This window comes from Erpetoichthys calabaricus, chromosome 1 (genome assembly GCF_900747795.2).
Source record: "Erpetoichthys calabaricus chromosome 1, fErpCal1.3, whole genome shotgun sequence".
Lineage (NCBI taxonomy): Eukaryota > Metazoa > Chordata > Cladistia > Polypteriformes > Polypteridae > Erpetoichthys > Erpetoichthys calabaricus.
In genome coordinates, this window is record NC_041394.2 from 355,509,357 (window position 1) to 355,524,900 (window position 15,544).

The 15,544-nt window shown below is 40.8% G+C and overlaps 1 protein-coding gene and 1 long non-coding RNA gene across 3 annotated transcripts in view; one reads left to right on the top strand and one right to left on the bottom strand.

Moving 5' to 3' along the window:
* Window positions 1-15,544, top strand: part of LOC114665238 (NACHT, LRR and PYD domains-containing protein 3-like) — a 367,778-nt gene that overhangs the window by 318,896 nt on the left and 33,338 nt on the right. Inside the window, exons 11-12 of the mRNA XM_051924838.1 lie at window positions 2,180-2,353; window positions 11,010-11,210. Of these exons, the coding sequence (XP_051780798.1) occupies window positions 2,180-2,353; window positions 11,010-11,210 (375 nt within the window). The remainder of the gene's footprint in view (window positions 1-2,179; window positions 2,354-11,009; window positions 11,211-15,544) is intronic.
* The window catches only part of LOC127527885 (uncharacterized), a 263,679-nt gene that overhangs the window by 240,459 nt on the left and 7,676 nt on the right, over window positions 1-15,544 (bottom strand). The gene's annotated exons all lie outside the window — the stretch shown is intronic.

Genomic DNA, 15,544 nt, shown 5'->3' on the forward strand with positions numbered 1-15,544 from the left:
GTAAGTCTCTTGAAGTGCTGAGAGAGTGACAGGCAGTGTTTTTCCTAAGGCACTTGTGTGGTTTAAAGTGCTAGAGGTTAACCAGCTGTGTGTGTGTCATTCATGGGGCACTGTTCTGGTTAGCATCTGTGTGTGTATGTGTATATCTATGTATGTCTGTGATAATCTTAAGGTGCGACAGTAGACCAACCCAGTAACAAACCTGATGAGTACACTTACCCCTAGGTAAAGTGTTTATTAGAGGAGGGTAATACCGTGATAATACAATAATCATCACTGTGTCTGATACTCTTTGGTCTTTTTGATAGTCCAAGTAAGATGGTTTTCATTACATCAATTTTCCAAACAGTCCACTTGATTTAAATAATAGCATACATCCTCAACAGATATGCATCTTATTAGCACACTTGATAATGAAGCAGTGGTCATTGCTCTATCTCAGGTCACTTGTGTATGGAATAAATAGTAATGGAGATAAAACACAACCTTGAGGAATCTCTGTGTTTGAATGAAGGGCCTTTGAAAAGTGTCTTATACTTTGACTATGTGTTAACGATTTAAAAGAAAGTCCTGAATCTATAAAGTCTTGAATGGGTTAACAGTCAGTGTCTCAATCGGTGTGTGAGGCTGGATGGGATTGAGCAGTGAAGAAAAACCTAGAAGATGTGATCTGACATACAGTATGAATCGGGCTCATTGAGGAAAGTGTAGAACTGATGTAGGATAACCAGCATCTTCCATACATCTTTTTGCACAGTAAGCACATTGGTAGTTATCTTGATAGGACTTTGTCATTTAAACATTTTTTCACACCAGAGCATTTCAGCGGAATGGAGCTGAGTGCCATAGCTTTATTGCTATTCAGATCAGTTTCAGATCAATTGAGTTCTGTGTCACTCCATACTATGTCATCCATACTGTGATTTTGTCTGTGTGGCTCATCCAAAGTCACAGTGAGCCCACACTGGGATCTGAATTGGCATTATTTTGGTGATCAGGCCTATTCATGAGCAGCTCAGCCAAACCACCTAAGGCATTCAGACAACAGACGGCTTGACTACTGTTAATGCCTCTGAACAGTATGGAATTTAAAATCTTGTAAAAGTCGAACCATCTTTAGACCACCCACTTACTGTCCACTGACCTGTCTTGTCTGATTTATTAAAAAACAAACATTAGGGAGAAAGACAGAAAAGTAGAGAAAAAAGGCTGATATTGCATGAAATTTGAACTTTGGGACAAAATTGTCAGTTATGCGGATCACAAACACCTTGAGCAGTAGATGAAGTGCTATGCATTTTCAGTACCTGTAGTGTCAGATGGCAAAGTCACTAGTCAAATGACTGAAAATCAAATCAACAACATAGGCAACATGGGTGATAACTGATTATTCTGATGTAACATTGAGGGGACAAGACACTGATTGCAGGCTTAAATTAAGTGACAATGACAAGGAATATGAAGTGAGTGGTTTTGGGAGAAAGTGATAAGGAATGTGGACTGAGGTGACAAGTTCAGTGTGAGACATTGATTGTACTGATTGGACCTTTCTGCTCATTTATTGTCCTCACACAAGTGACAGTTACTCCTCATTTTGCCCGGTTGACAATCCAGTTAAATTGTTAAGCAACACATGGACATGATAAACAGGAATGGAGTAAAACAGAGAGGTTTAATTAGTGGAGTAGAAAACACACATCCACTCAGATGACGTGGTCCACAGTTTTATTTTTTAGATACCCTCGACTGAAACTGAAGAAAACACAGAAGAAAAATTTAAAAAACAAAGATAAGACAGGCAGCCATGAGATTTCTGTGTGTCTTATCTTCACATTACATTATGTTTTTCCTCCATGTTTTTCTCATTATGTTCTCTATACAATCCTAGTATTGCCATATTCAATTTCTTCTCTAAATGTGTCTCACTATGCAGGAGACTCCAGCAGCTCACATCCATTGTGTTTTCCTGCTCTTCTTGCTTCTCTTTCATGTTTTGTTTCATTCATAAGCTGCTTGCGTTTCTGCTGTTGTCAGAGCTACACTATGGATGGATGCCATGGCCAGCACAGACAATGAGAACTTAGTCTTCCTCTCCATCAGCTGAAAGCTTGACTGGTTTACTATTGTCCATCTGTTTGTCCCTTTTCATGTCCTCATTTCTCTCTCTTTATCTCCACAGGCTGGCTATTTGTCATCTCACCTCCAGATGTTGCTCAGCTCTCTCCTCGGCTCTTTCTTCTCCAAACTTACGACTGACTGAACTGGACCTGAGAGCCAATCAGCTGGAGGATTCAGGAATGGTTCTGCTGTGTGAGGGGCTGAGGAGTGAAAACTGCAAAGTAAAGAAATTGTGGTGAGTTATCAACAAGTGAATGTGTGTTTAAGTGTTTGTGAAAGAGTGTGTGAATATGCATGACAATGTGCATGTTTGATGAATTTTATTTCTTACAGCTTTATAGATGTGACTGCTCATCACCCAAAACACAAATGTAGTGTTCAATCAGGCCAGACTGTAGTGTCACATGTAGACAAACAGATGGACATGAGGAGGACACAGATGCCAATTTCTCTTTACTTATTTAATAATGAAATTCATAAAGACAGCATTGTGACCCTGAGCCGTTCCCTCACAGTGATTACTCCTGTTGTCCTCTTTTCCCAGGGTGTTTATTTTCTTTTATGTCCCACAATCCCATGTGGTCCTTTTTTATTTCAATCATGTCCTTGTCCTCATTCTCCACTGCCACTTCCCTCCTATACCTCTGATCTCTAAAGTCACTAAAATAGAATAAGAAGGAAAAACATGGTGAGTGGGAGTAGAAAAACTGCAAGATAAAGAAAGTCAGAAGGAAAATAGAAAAGAGCAAGAAAAGGACATGGCAAATGTGGACAGAAGAAAAGGAGGACAACAGCAATATTAATATATATAAAAAAAATTCAGTTACAACAAACTGCCAAGGACCTAAAAAATATTTTGTTAAATTAAAATTTTGTAGTAATGAGATTCTGTATTTGTCACTATAGTTCTCTGTTTAACTTGCGTCCAGGCGTTGCAATCATTTCAATTGCTTCTTTCATGCTAATTTTAATCTCATCCCGTCTACAACTTATGCTGACGAGAATTTTTCTCAGCATTTCCTTGCGTTAGTACATTTTCAGGGTGTGAATGATGCCCAAATCCAATGGCTGAAGCACTGCTGTGCAATTGGATGGGAGGAATTCAACGCGAACATTATCTAAATGTGGAAGCATGTTGTGGGCAGCACAGTTATCAATCAGAAGCCGAATCATCTTTTTCTTCTTCTTCATATTGTGAGGTTTCTGAATCCTTTTGGGATCCTCCCCACCCAACGGGGCGACGCGCTGAAGTGTGTTCACCTGAAGCGCGATTGCCACGTCTGAAGAAGATTGTTTGTCCGTTGCCCGGGCAGGGCAACAGCAGGCCCACATAGCTGCAGTGAAGCGCAAAAGCACAGAAGCAAATCCTAAAAGATCATGGTCACGCTATAAGTCCTTGTCTTGCACCCCAAAACATGAGGCTGAGTCTCAGTACTTTAGCAAAACAAGCTGTAATCATCTTGAAACAGGAACGGCACAGTTATTTATTATAGCGTTATCTACCGCTCTCCTATACACAGACACAGCAGTCAGGCAGGTTAGTGGCCAAGTAATCTTGTTCTCTGCATTTACAATGTTCCTTGCATCAGCCATCGAGATCTTTTCTGTTTGCTTGGGTGAAGAGCTGTGAGCCTTTTGTTGCCCCGTCAATGGATAAACAGTCTTCCACAGACACAGTGATCACACTTAAGGACGCTCTTTGGCATGCTGTCTAGTTGGGTGAGGTCCCAAGAGAGTTTAGAAACCTCATCTTTTCTTGAATGAGTGCCGCATTAATAGGAATGTTTCTTGAATGAGCATCACTGAACCAGATAAATACAGCTTTTTCGAAGTCTTCAAATGCAGCAGTTTGCATACATTTGCAACCTGAGAGTTTTCTTCTTTTTTTTGCTCGGTCTTTCAAGAAAGTTGACCGTGTTGATGGCGATATTCTGAATTCACTGGCAACGTCTTTTTTCATTTTGCCGGAATTGAGAGCCGTAAAAATGTAAAGTTTTTTTTTCCTAATATGAACTGTTGTCATTTTTTCATGCCTGCCATTTCTATAGGAGGGTGACAATTAGTTAAATTCCAATGGATGTTTTTCAATTAAGATGGCACCGACTGGTGTGGCTGGCCATCTGCTCGTCTCGCTAATCTATGTTTTAACTTAGTTTTTATGTATTATCCGGTTCCTGCCTGTGTGGATAATTCATAAAAGTAATGAATTATTATTATCTCAACAGCCACTGTCCTATGATCATGATTCTTTACTTAACATATTTTCTTGCTTGCTTTCCTCTCAATTTTCATCTCCTGATGGGATATTATGTGAAACTCCACCTTTGTTTTATTCATCTGCTGACTTCTTCACCTGGATGCTGGTGTTCACCTGTATCAGTGAGCTGAATGCCTCTCAGAGATGCAAACGCACCCGCTACCGTCGTGAAAGAAGAGCCGGTATTGCTGTTAAACAACGCCAGCTCAATTCCCATAGCTTTGATTCCCGATGCCTGCGAGTCATCTATGACTCATCTTCTCCTGCTCAGGACTCCATCACTGGTTCGTGGGCGCTGGAGACCAGATTTAATTTCTCCATTTCAAGGTGGCATCACTCTGCTTTGGTGTGCTCTCGGGGAGTAAATGCTGCTAATCTTCGCACGCTCACCCGTGCTCATCCCGCAGCGAGCTCTTCTACCTCTATCAAGGCTGCTCTCTTGAACATGAGATCAGTGTCTAATAGAACTTTTATTCTTCAAGACTTTATTACCTCAAATAATCTGGATTTCTTTTTCATCAATGAGACCTGGATTTTAAATGGTGACTCTTCGTGTTTTACTTACTTGGTACCATCAGGTTATTCATTTTTAAACTCTCCTCGCCTGACTCGTCGTGGTGGGGCCATTGCCACTGTTTTTAAAAGTATGTTCTTGTGTCGGAGTCTTACAAGGGGTCCGTTTAGTAGCTTCAAACTACAACTTTTCGAAGTGTGCAGCTCCCCTTCTTTGTTGTTTGCTGTGGTTTATAGACCTCCTGTAATTAATGATATCTTCATTTCTGAATTCTCTGATCTCCTGGCTGATATCACCCTCTCCCATGACAAAGTATTTATTGTTGGTGATTTTAATATTCACGTTTGTTGTCAATCAAAACCTTTGGTAAATGACTCTTTATCACTTTTGAACTCATTTGATTTTATCCAGCATATTAATACGCCAACTCACTCTCTCGGTCGCACCCTTGATCTCGTTCTTACATGTGATATTTCAGTTAATAATATTGGTTTATGCGATGTTTCATTTACTGATCACTTTTCTATAATGATGGATTTGAATATTACTGTTGATGTTCCTACTACTAGTTGTGCTCCACGCTGTTCTCGCTTTTTAAATTCTTCTATTATATCCGATTTTAACACCATATTCTCTAGTCTTGATGTACATGTCCAATATGATGGTATCGATGATTCTGTCTTAGAATTTAATTCTTCTTGTAAAACGGTTTTAGACTCAATTGCTCCGCTCAAGATATGCTGTAATAAGGGAAGACCTGCTCCCTGGCTAAATGAAACTACGCGACCGCTACACGGCGCCTGTCGAACTGTGGAACGGCGTTGGAAAAATGATGGTCTCATTGTTTCTAAACAGATTTTTAGGACTTCTCTATTCAACTTCCAGGCTGCACTTAAGAAATCTAAACATGATTTCTTCACTGATTTAGTATCCCGTCATTCTAAGAATCCTAGGGTCTTATTTAATTCAATTAATGCGGCCATTCACCCTTATTTTGTGTCATGATTAAATACCACTGTTCTTTCATGTGAGCAATTTCTATCATTCTCTGTCAGTAAAATTGATACAATCCACTGTGGTATTGTTCAAACTGACTATGAACTTCCTACTGTTAATCATGACATTGTCTTAGAATCTTTTGATCTTGTCTCACTTTCACAGTTAAACCGCCCCCAGTCCTCTTGATATTGTACCACCACGCCTCGTAGTGGAAGCCTTTGATGTTTTGGGTCCACCTTTACTAACCATTATCAATGATTCTATTAGTGAGGGGGTTGTGCCCTCAGTTTTTAAACATGCTGTGTGCGTCCCTGTCTAAAAAAAGGCAGAATTAGACCCTGGAGTTTTAACCAATTTTCGCCCGATTTCCCAATTGCCATTTCTGGCTAAAATATTAGAAAGAATTATTTATAATCAATTATGGATGGATGTTTGATCACCTTAACTCCAATAATTTATTTGAGATCTACCAAGCTGGCTTTAGGCGTTATCATGGTGTTGAGACGGCCCTCCTGAAAGTATTCAATGATATCTCTATTATTATGGACTCAGGCGGCGCTGCAGTAACTTCTCCTCCTTGACCTGTCCACTGCCTTTGACACTACTGACCATGAGATATTGCTGATGCGGCTTGAACATCTTGTTGAGCTTAAAGGGGCTTCTCTTAACTGGTTCAGGTCATATCTAACTGGTAGACACTGTTCAGTGACTTTTAATTCCTCTTCTTCATCTACTGCTCCTCTTAAATGTGGTGTTCCTCAGGGATCCATTTTCGGTCCTATCTTATTCTCTATACACCTTCACCCTATTGGAGTTATTTTTAGGAAATTTAACATTTCTTTTCACTGCTATGCTGATGATACTCAGGTTTATATTCCCGTCTGCAACTCTGCAATAAATCAACTCCACAACTGTCTTTTTGAACTAAGATCCTGGATGGCTAATAATTTTCTTGATCTGAATCAAAATAAAACAGAGGTGCTTATATTGGGTCCATCAGCTAAAGCCCAAATTGGTCTTGGACTTCTCGGCTCTTTCTCTGTCTTTTCCATACCTCAAGTCCGCAATCTTGGTATTACCTTTGATAGTAACCTCTCTTTTGAGAAACAAGTAAATTCTGTAGTCAAGAGTTGCTTTTTCCAACTTCGTCTATTAGGTAAGATCAAGCCTTTTTTATCTTCTAGGGATCTTGAGATAGCTACTCATGCGTTTATCTTTTCTTACCTCGATTACTGCAACTCGCTGTATTCTGGGATTAGCAAATCCCTGATACACAGGTTACAGTTGATCCAGAATGCTGCCACTCGCTTTCTGGTTGGGGAAAGAAAGTATGACTCTGTTTCTCCAATATTAGCTTCTTTACACTGCTGCCTGTCAGTTTTCAAATTGATTTTAAAATCTTGTTGCTAGTTTTTAAATCTTTCCATGGGCTTGCTCCTGCCTGTTTATCTGAACTGTGTGTCTTACATCAGCCATCTAGAGTGCTTAGATCTTCTGGTCAGTTGTCTCTTGTTGTCCCTCGTACCAAGTGTAAAACTAAGGGGGACAGACAGGGCTTGTGCAGCTGCTGCTCCTCACCTGTGGAACTCTTTACCTCATCATATAAAGGAGTTGTCTACAATTGAACTGTTCAAAACAAGAATAAAGACTCATTTCTACTCACTTGCATTCAGTGACCTTCAGTAATACTGATGGCTTCCTCATTGTGATTATGTAATCTTACTTCTATTTATTATTTATTTTATTTATGTTAATTTATTTTATTTCTATTCATGTTATTTATGTTAATTGTATGTTTTTTCTTCTTTTATTGTAAAGAACTTTAGCCCCAGCATTCATAGGTTGTTTTAAATGTGCTATATAAATAAATTGACATTGACATTTAAAAGTTGACGAGCAATAAGCAAAAGGTATCACTGAAAACCACAGGAAACAAAAAAAAAAACAGGAAAAAAAACAGTATGAGGAAAGTTCAAAGAAAGAAAAAAAAATGTTCAATGTTTGTGTTTGGGGATCTTTGTGCACAACTGAGCTGCGACCACAGAACTAACTGCTCTGTGGACAATTCATTCAGGCATTTCAAGGTCTTTTGGGCACTTTGTTGTAATGAAAGTATCTGCTGAATGTATTTTGTAGTAACGAGATTTCTATAGACTCGTGTCATATGGGGAAACTGTCAGGACCATAAAAATACTCGCTGTAAAGATATTCGTTGTAACAGAATTTTACCTGTATATATAAAGTCATAACTGGCAAGCAATACAAAGAGTACAAGACTCGTGTTTTCACCCTAATTTGGGCTCATCAGGTGTACGCACCTTTGCTTCCCCTTGCCCAGATCGAACCACGGATGTCAGCACCTAAGGCAGAGCCTCAGACGCTGCGCCTTGGAGACTAGTTAATTTACTTGACACGGTGTAGATCAGAGTATTACATCAGTAGGTCTGTTCACAATCTGATTATTTGAGTGGTCACTTCCAGGTCAATCTTGTGGTTGGTCGGCCAGTCGGCAAATACTCCTTTCAGTTGTGAGAAACATATATATAGATACTAGGGCGCTTTGCCCCTGCAACTCAAACCCCCCAATGGCGCTAAGTGCCATTGTGAAGAGGGGGACTGAACGCACCCCAAGGAGAAGCGGCCGAGCCTTTGAAACCCCTCTTAAACGGTGATACAATGGGAAACAAATTTCTTTTTTTTTTCTTTTTTTTTTTTAAACCTCCTCTTTGCTCGATCAGCTCCTGGCTTGCTGTTGCTGCCGTGCCACGTGATCTGCACTTCGCTCACCTCCCTGCTCTTGATCTACCCCCGCTTTGCCATTGCTGTGCGCCATTGTGAAGAGGGGGGCTAAACGCACCCCAAGATGATGTGGTTGCTCCTCCGAAGCCCTTTCTTTAACGTTCATACAATGGGAAACAATTTTATTTATTTTTTTACCTCCTCTTTGCTTGATCAGCTGCTGGCTAGCTGCTGTTGCTCCCGTGCTGTGTGATCTGCATTTCATGTGACGCTTCTAACGTTTTAAAGTCACTGCCTTGTCTCTCTTGACCCCAGACACTATGCGATCTCTTTTCGCTGTTCCGTTATTTCACTGAATAATATTTTCCATTTGTTTGTGCTAATGTGATCTTTACTCTCATTTTTTTGAGTCTTTCAAATTTTCTTACTTCTATTATCTCTAACCTGCTCTGCATGTGTATCACGGGATTTGCTTCCAAAGGTTGTAATTATGACTTGACTTGGCCATCTTGTGGGATGTGAAAGTGTCTCTCTGTCTCTCTTCAAAAGATCACGTCTCGTCACAGGAAAAAGTCTCATCCCAAGTTTTTTTTTATGATAAATATATATTGTCACAAGAACAAGCCAAAGACATCAAGAAAGTTTTGGGGCAACCACACATAAAATATTCCCTGGCTGCAAATGGGTAATTCTTAGGAGTTGTTTACAGGTTCGAGTCCAAAACAGAACTGAGGCAGGTTTTCAAAGATGGCAGCTTTATTTGCTAAGGAAGTAATGTCATCAGAGGGGCTGTGACCTGAAGTGACATCATAAGAGCTGCTGGAACCCTGCGGGATTTCATCTGGATGGTCTGTAAATGATTGAGAAAGAAAGTCGGTGCATATAATCTATCCCTCCATAATGTTTATTTTTATTATATATACTGTATACTTTTTTGAGCAGTAGTGGCGGCACTGAGCCCTCAAGCTCCAGATACACAAGATCCAACACAACTCCGGTTTCAGTAATCGGATTTTTAATCCAGCCATCTGTAATAATACAATGAATACAGCCGAAAACAATCACAAAACTGATGCCCTCTCTTCTCTCTTTCTGTTCTCTTATTGAGTGTCACCTGCTGTCTTCCAACTCTGACTCATTAAGGTATGCCAGCAGGCTCCTTTTAAACTGGACCCAGGAGTACTTCAGGTGGCACGACATGACTTGTTGGAAGCACTTCTGGGTCAGACAGAAATCAGGGAGGTCCTCCCCCAGCAGCACCCTCTTACCATCACTCGAGGACCCCTAAAGTGCTGCACTTCTGAATTCCAATTCCCATGTAGCCCTGTGGGTGTCCAAACTGGAACTACTTGTGAGGGACACTGCCACCTGTTAATTTGACGGATGAACTGCTTTTAGCCTCCAGCTCTCACCAGTCCATCCTTCCTTCCGGTATCCCAGCCAAGATGGGAATTATAAGGTGCCACAGCGGGGTAATGTCTGCAACCTGCCCATCCTGCCATTATGGCTTCCCAGCTGGGCAAGAAGTCCTCCTCGATTCTGGTCAGGATAACCATCCTTCCTTCCAGGCACCTACATGCCCCACACAGCTGAGGCTTTTGGTCAGTCTGTATGGCAATTGCACTGACTGATGGCCTCCATTCTGGGGAGTCACCACTTGCTCAGCTGTCGGAACAGCAGCTACTGGTTCTGTTCACTTATGTCCAGAACCCCATTGCTTTGTGTTCAATGGAACATACCTTGGTGGCTCCTGCATGGATAAAAGGTAAAGTACCACTAACCGGTTAATGGAAATAGTTAAAAAGTTGATAGAAATCTACGTTTTGTACCTAATACTTGTATGCAAAATTTGGTTGACCAAAGGTAACTCAGGTTATCGTGTTTACACACATACACGCACACACAGACACACACAGACATAATTCTAAAAATGTTATTTTCAGACTCAGGGATGACTAAAATGTTGAGATTCATCAAAATCTCGACTTCAAATCTTTGGACGATTGCAATACTTTCCTTATGCTTCGTATACTAGAAAGTAAAAAGAAGTTTGTTTAATGGTGTAATCAGCTCAAACCACATGGAGAGAAAATAAAAGAACTGAAAAGTTAAAAGAATAAAGAAATAGAAAAACACAAACAGATAGCAATGAGATCCACCATGTGTGTCTAATCTTTACACCACATGATGTTTGTTCTTTCATGTTTCCTTTGTCATCTTCTCTGTACAATCCCAGAGTTCATTTTATTAATTTCTTCTCTAAATGTGTCTCATTATGGATGAGTCTCTGGCAGCCCACATCCATTTTATCTGTTGTTCTTGTGTTCTGTTTGTCTTTCTGGCCCTTCTCATGTCCTCATGTTTCTCTTTTTATCTCTACAGGCTTAGTGAGTGTGGTCTCACCTCCAGATGTTGCTCAGCTCTCTCCAAAGTCTTTTCTTCTCCAAACTCTCGACTGACTGAATTGGAGCTGGGTAAGAAAGAATCGATCATGGATCAAAACATAAATAAGCTGGAGGATTCAGGAGTGGCTGAGCTGTGTGAGGGGCTGAGGAGTGAAAACTGTAAATTAGAGAAACTCAAGTGAGTAAATATCAAGTGTGTGAGTGGGAATGTGCGTGTGCTTGTGTGTGTTTCATGAATTTTGTTTCTTGTGACTTTATGGCTGTCACTGTTCCAAACCCACAATGCAAGCACTATGTTTAATCAGGATAGATTGCAACGTGTTGACAGATGGACAGACAGATGGATGGACATGAGGAGAACACAGACCCTGATTTCCCTTTACTAATTAAATTCATAAAGACAACGTTGTGACCCCGAGCCTTTCACCCACAGTGGTCACAGCATCCTCTTGTTGTCCTATTCTTTCCAGTCTGCTGTTTAATTTGTTGTCCCACAACTCCATGCTGTCCATTTTTTATTTCAGTCTCTTTTTTTGTCCTCTTCTTCCATTGTGATGTCCCTCCCACTCACACCTCTGATTCCTTCTGAAGTTTGCTTAAAGTCACTTCAACAGAATTATATGGAGAAACATGGGCAGTGGGAGCAAAAGAGCTGACCAGAATGACCAGGGAAAATAGAAATGGACACCTGGATCTGGACTGAGGTAACAGACAATAACAATTGGGGTTGGAAAGCAAAGATGAGAGATGCATGGGAGAAGGATACCAAAGAAATGAGGAGACATGAAAGAAGTGGTGGAGAGAGAAGGAGCGAGAGACAAACACACACAAGAATATCATAGAAAATGCACAGTAGACCAGCCAACCATAGACCAAGGGAGAAGGGCAGAGGAGGAGAGGTGAAAGGATTAGCACTGAAGGCATGTGAGGAGGGTGTGAGACACAGGAAGTGACTACAGGTGGACAGATGATGACACCCCAAATCAGTACGTAGAGTTAGCGCCCTACAGGCTGACATACACACTCAAACGGAATTAGATTTCAAGGGACATTGAAAAAATTCTGGGAAGGTGACCTCAGTTTACTTGTCACTGAGATACTTCATTGAGTAAAGTGGCATCCTCTTGTGTTAGTAACTCACACTTGTGTCTCTTGTGGGGCATTTGAAAGAAAATTCTTTTTTAAAAAAGTGTCTTTCTAATCAATCAAGTATATAACACATTTTACAAAATTTTTCTTACAAACATCATTCTTCAGCGGCTTGATGATGTGATTAGAGATACGCACCCCAGCCTCACAGATCCTTGTTTTGCAAGTTCAATCCACCGTATCTCAGTCAGGGTCTTCCTCAATGCCAGCAGAAAATCTGATGTCTGAACAAAGATGTCAACATTCTCATCAACACTATATGGCCATTTAGGACTCATGTCACGCTTACCCCTATTCTCATTGGTCACGCAGTGATCCTCTTTGTTATTAAACACAAACGACAACTGAAATATCCAAAGCAGATGAGGAGAAGGTGAAGCAGAGAGGCTGCATAAGAGCTGCAGGACTTAATGTATTAGTGTGTGGACAAGTGTATACCCAGGTTCACATTTGACCTCAGGCATCTGCACCCGAACAAAAGCTCTCAAAGGTCTACATTTCTACAGACATCAAGTCAGTTGTCATCTAGATAGAAGATTTCTGAGGACAACCTAGAAAAACAAAGAGGAGCGAGGAAAAGAAGGTCAAGTCTATTCAAATGGCTGCTCTTCAGTGTGGAAATGTGACCAAAATGACACCATCTACAAGGAGAAAACGTCCACTGGCTCAGCCATCCCAGCCTGACAGACCTGATGGACGATTTTGAAAAACAACAGGACATTCATGAAAATGCTGACCGCTTCTGCTTCACACCCACCTTCATCTACTCAGATTCCAGATTCCCCTGTCTATCACTACAAAGGAGGTCTCAACATTCAAGCACACAGTGTTATAAAACCACGGGCCTAGACATCATCTCCACTGCACAATCCAGCTGTCTCCTGTGTTTGTGGACATTTTTAACTGATCTCTGGTCATTTCACTGTTCAAAATCGCCACCATCATCACACAAAACCTAGGCCTTAATGACTATGGGTCTGTAGTAATGTAGACATTTGAGAACCTCCTCCTGACTAATCTGAAGAATAAAACATAAGATGTCCTTCTCCCTCTGCAGTTTTACTATTTCAGATAAAAGGTCTGTGGATGAATGGTAGGTTTGGGCTGATCTTCATCTACTGATATTGTGACTGCCCTTGAAATATATGAGGGTCTTGTTTGGAAATTTCAGTTTCTACTTTAACACACCATCATCACAGGGCTACTACACCAGAAACTGACCAGCTTCATGTGTCCATCTCAGTCAGTCAGTGGACCACAGACTTTGTAATGGACAGTAAAATGTACAAGCAGTAGGAGAAACATATGCCTGACCATCTCACCATCAACACTGGTGCACCAAAAAGCTGCCTGCACTCCCTCTGCTCTCCTCCTTATACACAAATAACTGCACCTCAGGAGATGGCTGTTATCTCATTCTTCTCTTGTACTAACTGGCTCAGTTATCCAGACAGCTGAGTTATTGACATTTCTGGCCGCTGTTCTGACACACAAACTCACATGGGATAATGGAATAATGCTGAATATCAGCCTTTATACTAGAATCTGCCTATTCCAGACAGGACAAGAAAAAAAAAAATAATAGCAGCACCTGATTACAGACAAATCATGAAAATAATGACATCTTCACGTACTGTATATCCGTATATGTATAGAGAAACGTATACCTCCACAATAACCAGACTCCAAGTCCCAGTTCAACCCACAATCCATAGATAGCTGTCTCTGTTCAGTTTGTAGTGGCCAATTTAATCCAGCAGCCGCTGTTATATATATGTCATCATAAGATAATAAAAATCCATTGGTGAGCTCGCTTTATACAGTATGTATAATATATATACAGTATATATATATATATATATATATATATATATATATATATATATTATATATATATATATATAAAATACAGTCATTTGAAAAAGTTTGGGAACCCATCTCAGCTTGCATATTAATTTACTCCACTTTCAACAAAAAATATAACAGTGGTATGTCTTTCATTTCCTAGGAACATCTGAGTACTGTGGTGTTTTCCGAACAAAGATTTTTAGTGACGCAGTATTTATTTGTATGAAATTAAATCAAATGTGAAAACTGGCTGTGCACAAATGTGGGTCCCCTTGTGATTGTGCTGATTTGAATGCCTGTCACTGCTCAATGCTGATTACGTGTAACACCAAATTGGTTGATGAGCTCGTTACCTTGAACTTCATAGACAGGTGTGTCCAATCATGAGATGTAAAGGTATTTAAGGTGGTCACTTGTAAGTTGTGCTTCCCTTTGACTCTCCTGTGAAGAATGACAGCATGGGATCCTCAAAGCAACTCTCCAAAGATCTGAAAACAAAGATTGTTGAGTTTAATGCTTATGGGGAAGGCTACAAAAAGCTATCTCAGAGGTTTAAACTGTCAGTTTCAACTGTAAGGAATGGAATCAGGAAATGGAAGGCCACAGGCACAGTTGCTGTTAAACCCAGCAGGTCTGGCAGGCCAAGAAAAATACAGGAGCGGCATATAAATAGGATTGTGAGAATGGTTACAGACAACCACAGATCACCTCCAAAGACCTGCAAGAACATCTCGCTGCAGATGGTGTATCTATACATCGTTCTACAATTCAGTGCATCTGTATGGCAGGGTGATGAGAAAGCAGCCCTTTCTGCACTCACACCACAAACAGAGTCGGTTGTTGTATGTAAATGCTCATTTAGACAAGCTAGATTCATTTTGGAACAAAGTGCTTTGGACTGATGAGACAAAAATGGAGTTATTTGGTCAGAACAAAATCGCTTTGCATGGCGGAAGAAGAACACCGCATTCCAAGAAAAACACCTGCCACCTCCTGTCAAATTAGGTGGAGGTTCCATCATGCTGTGGGGCTGTGTGGCTAGTTCAGGGACTGGGGCCCTTGTTAAAGTCAAGGGTCGGATAAATTCAACCCAGTATCAACAAATTCTTCAGGATAATGTAGTCACAAAGTTGAAGTTACGGAGGGGTTGGATATTCCAACAAGACAATGACCCAAAACACAGTTGAAAATCTACAAAGGCATTCATGCATATGGAGAAGTACAATGTTCTGGAATGGCCGTCACAGTCCCCTGACTTGAATATCATCAAAAATCAGACTGACACAGAGGCACGTGTAAAATCAACAAGACTTTTTATTTTTCTCTTCAGCCGTGGGGCACACCTTCCCCGTGTCCCACAGGCCCAACACAGTCCCAAAGCAGTTCAACACAAACAAACCAATCCTTCCTCTGGCACCACCACTCCTCCCAGGCAACCTCGTCCTCTTCCTTCCGATTCTGGCTGCTGAGTGGTGGATGCTGGCCCTTTTTATAGCCCACCCGGAAGTAGTCCAG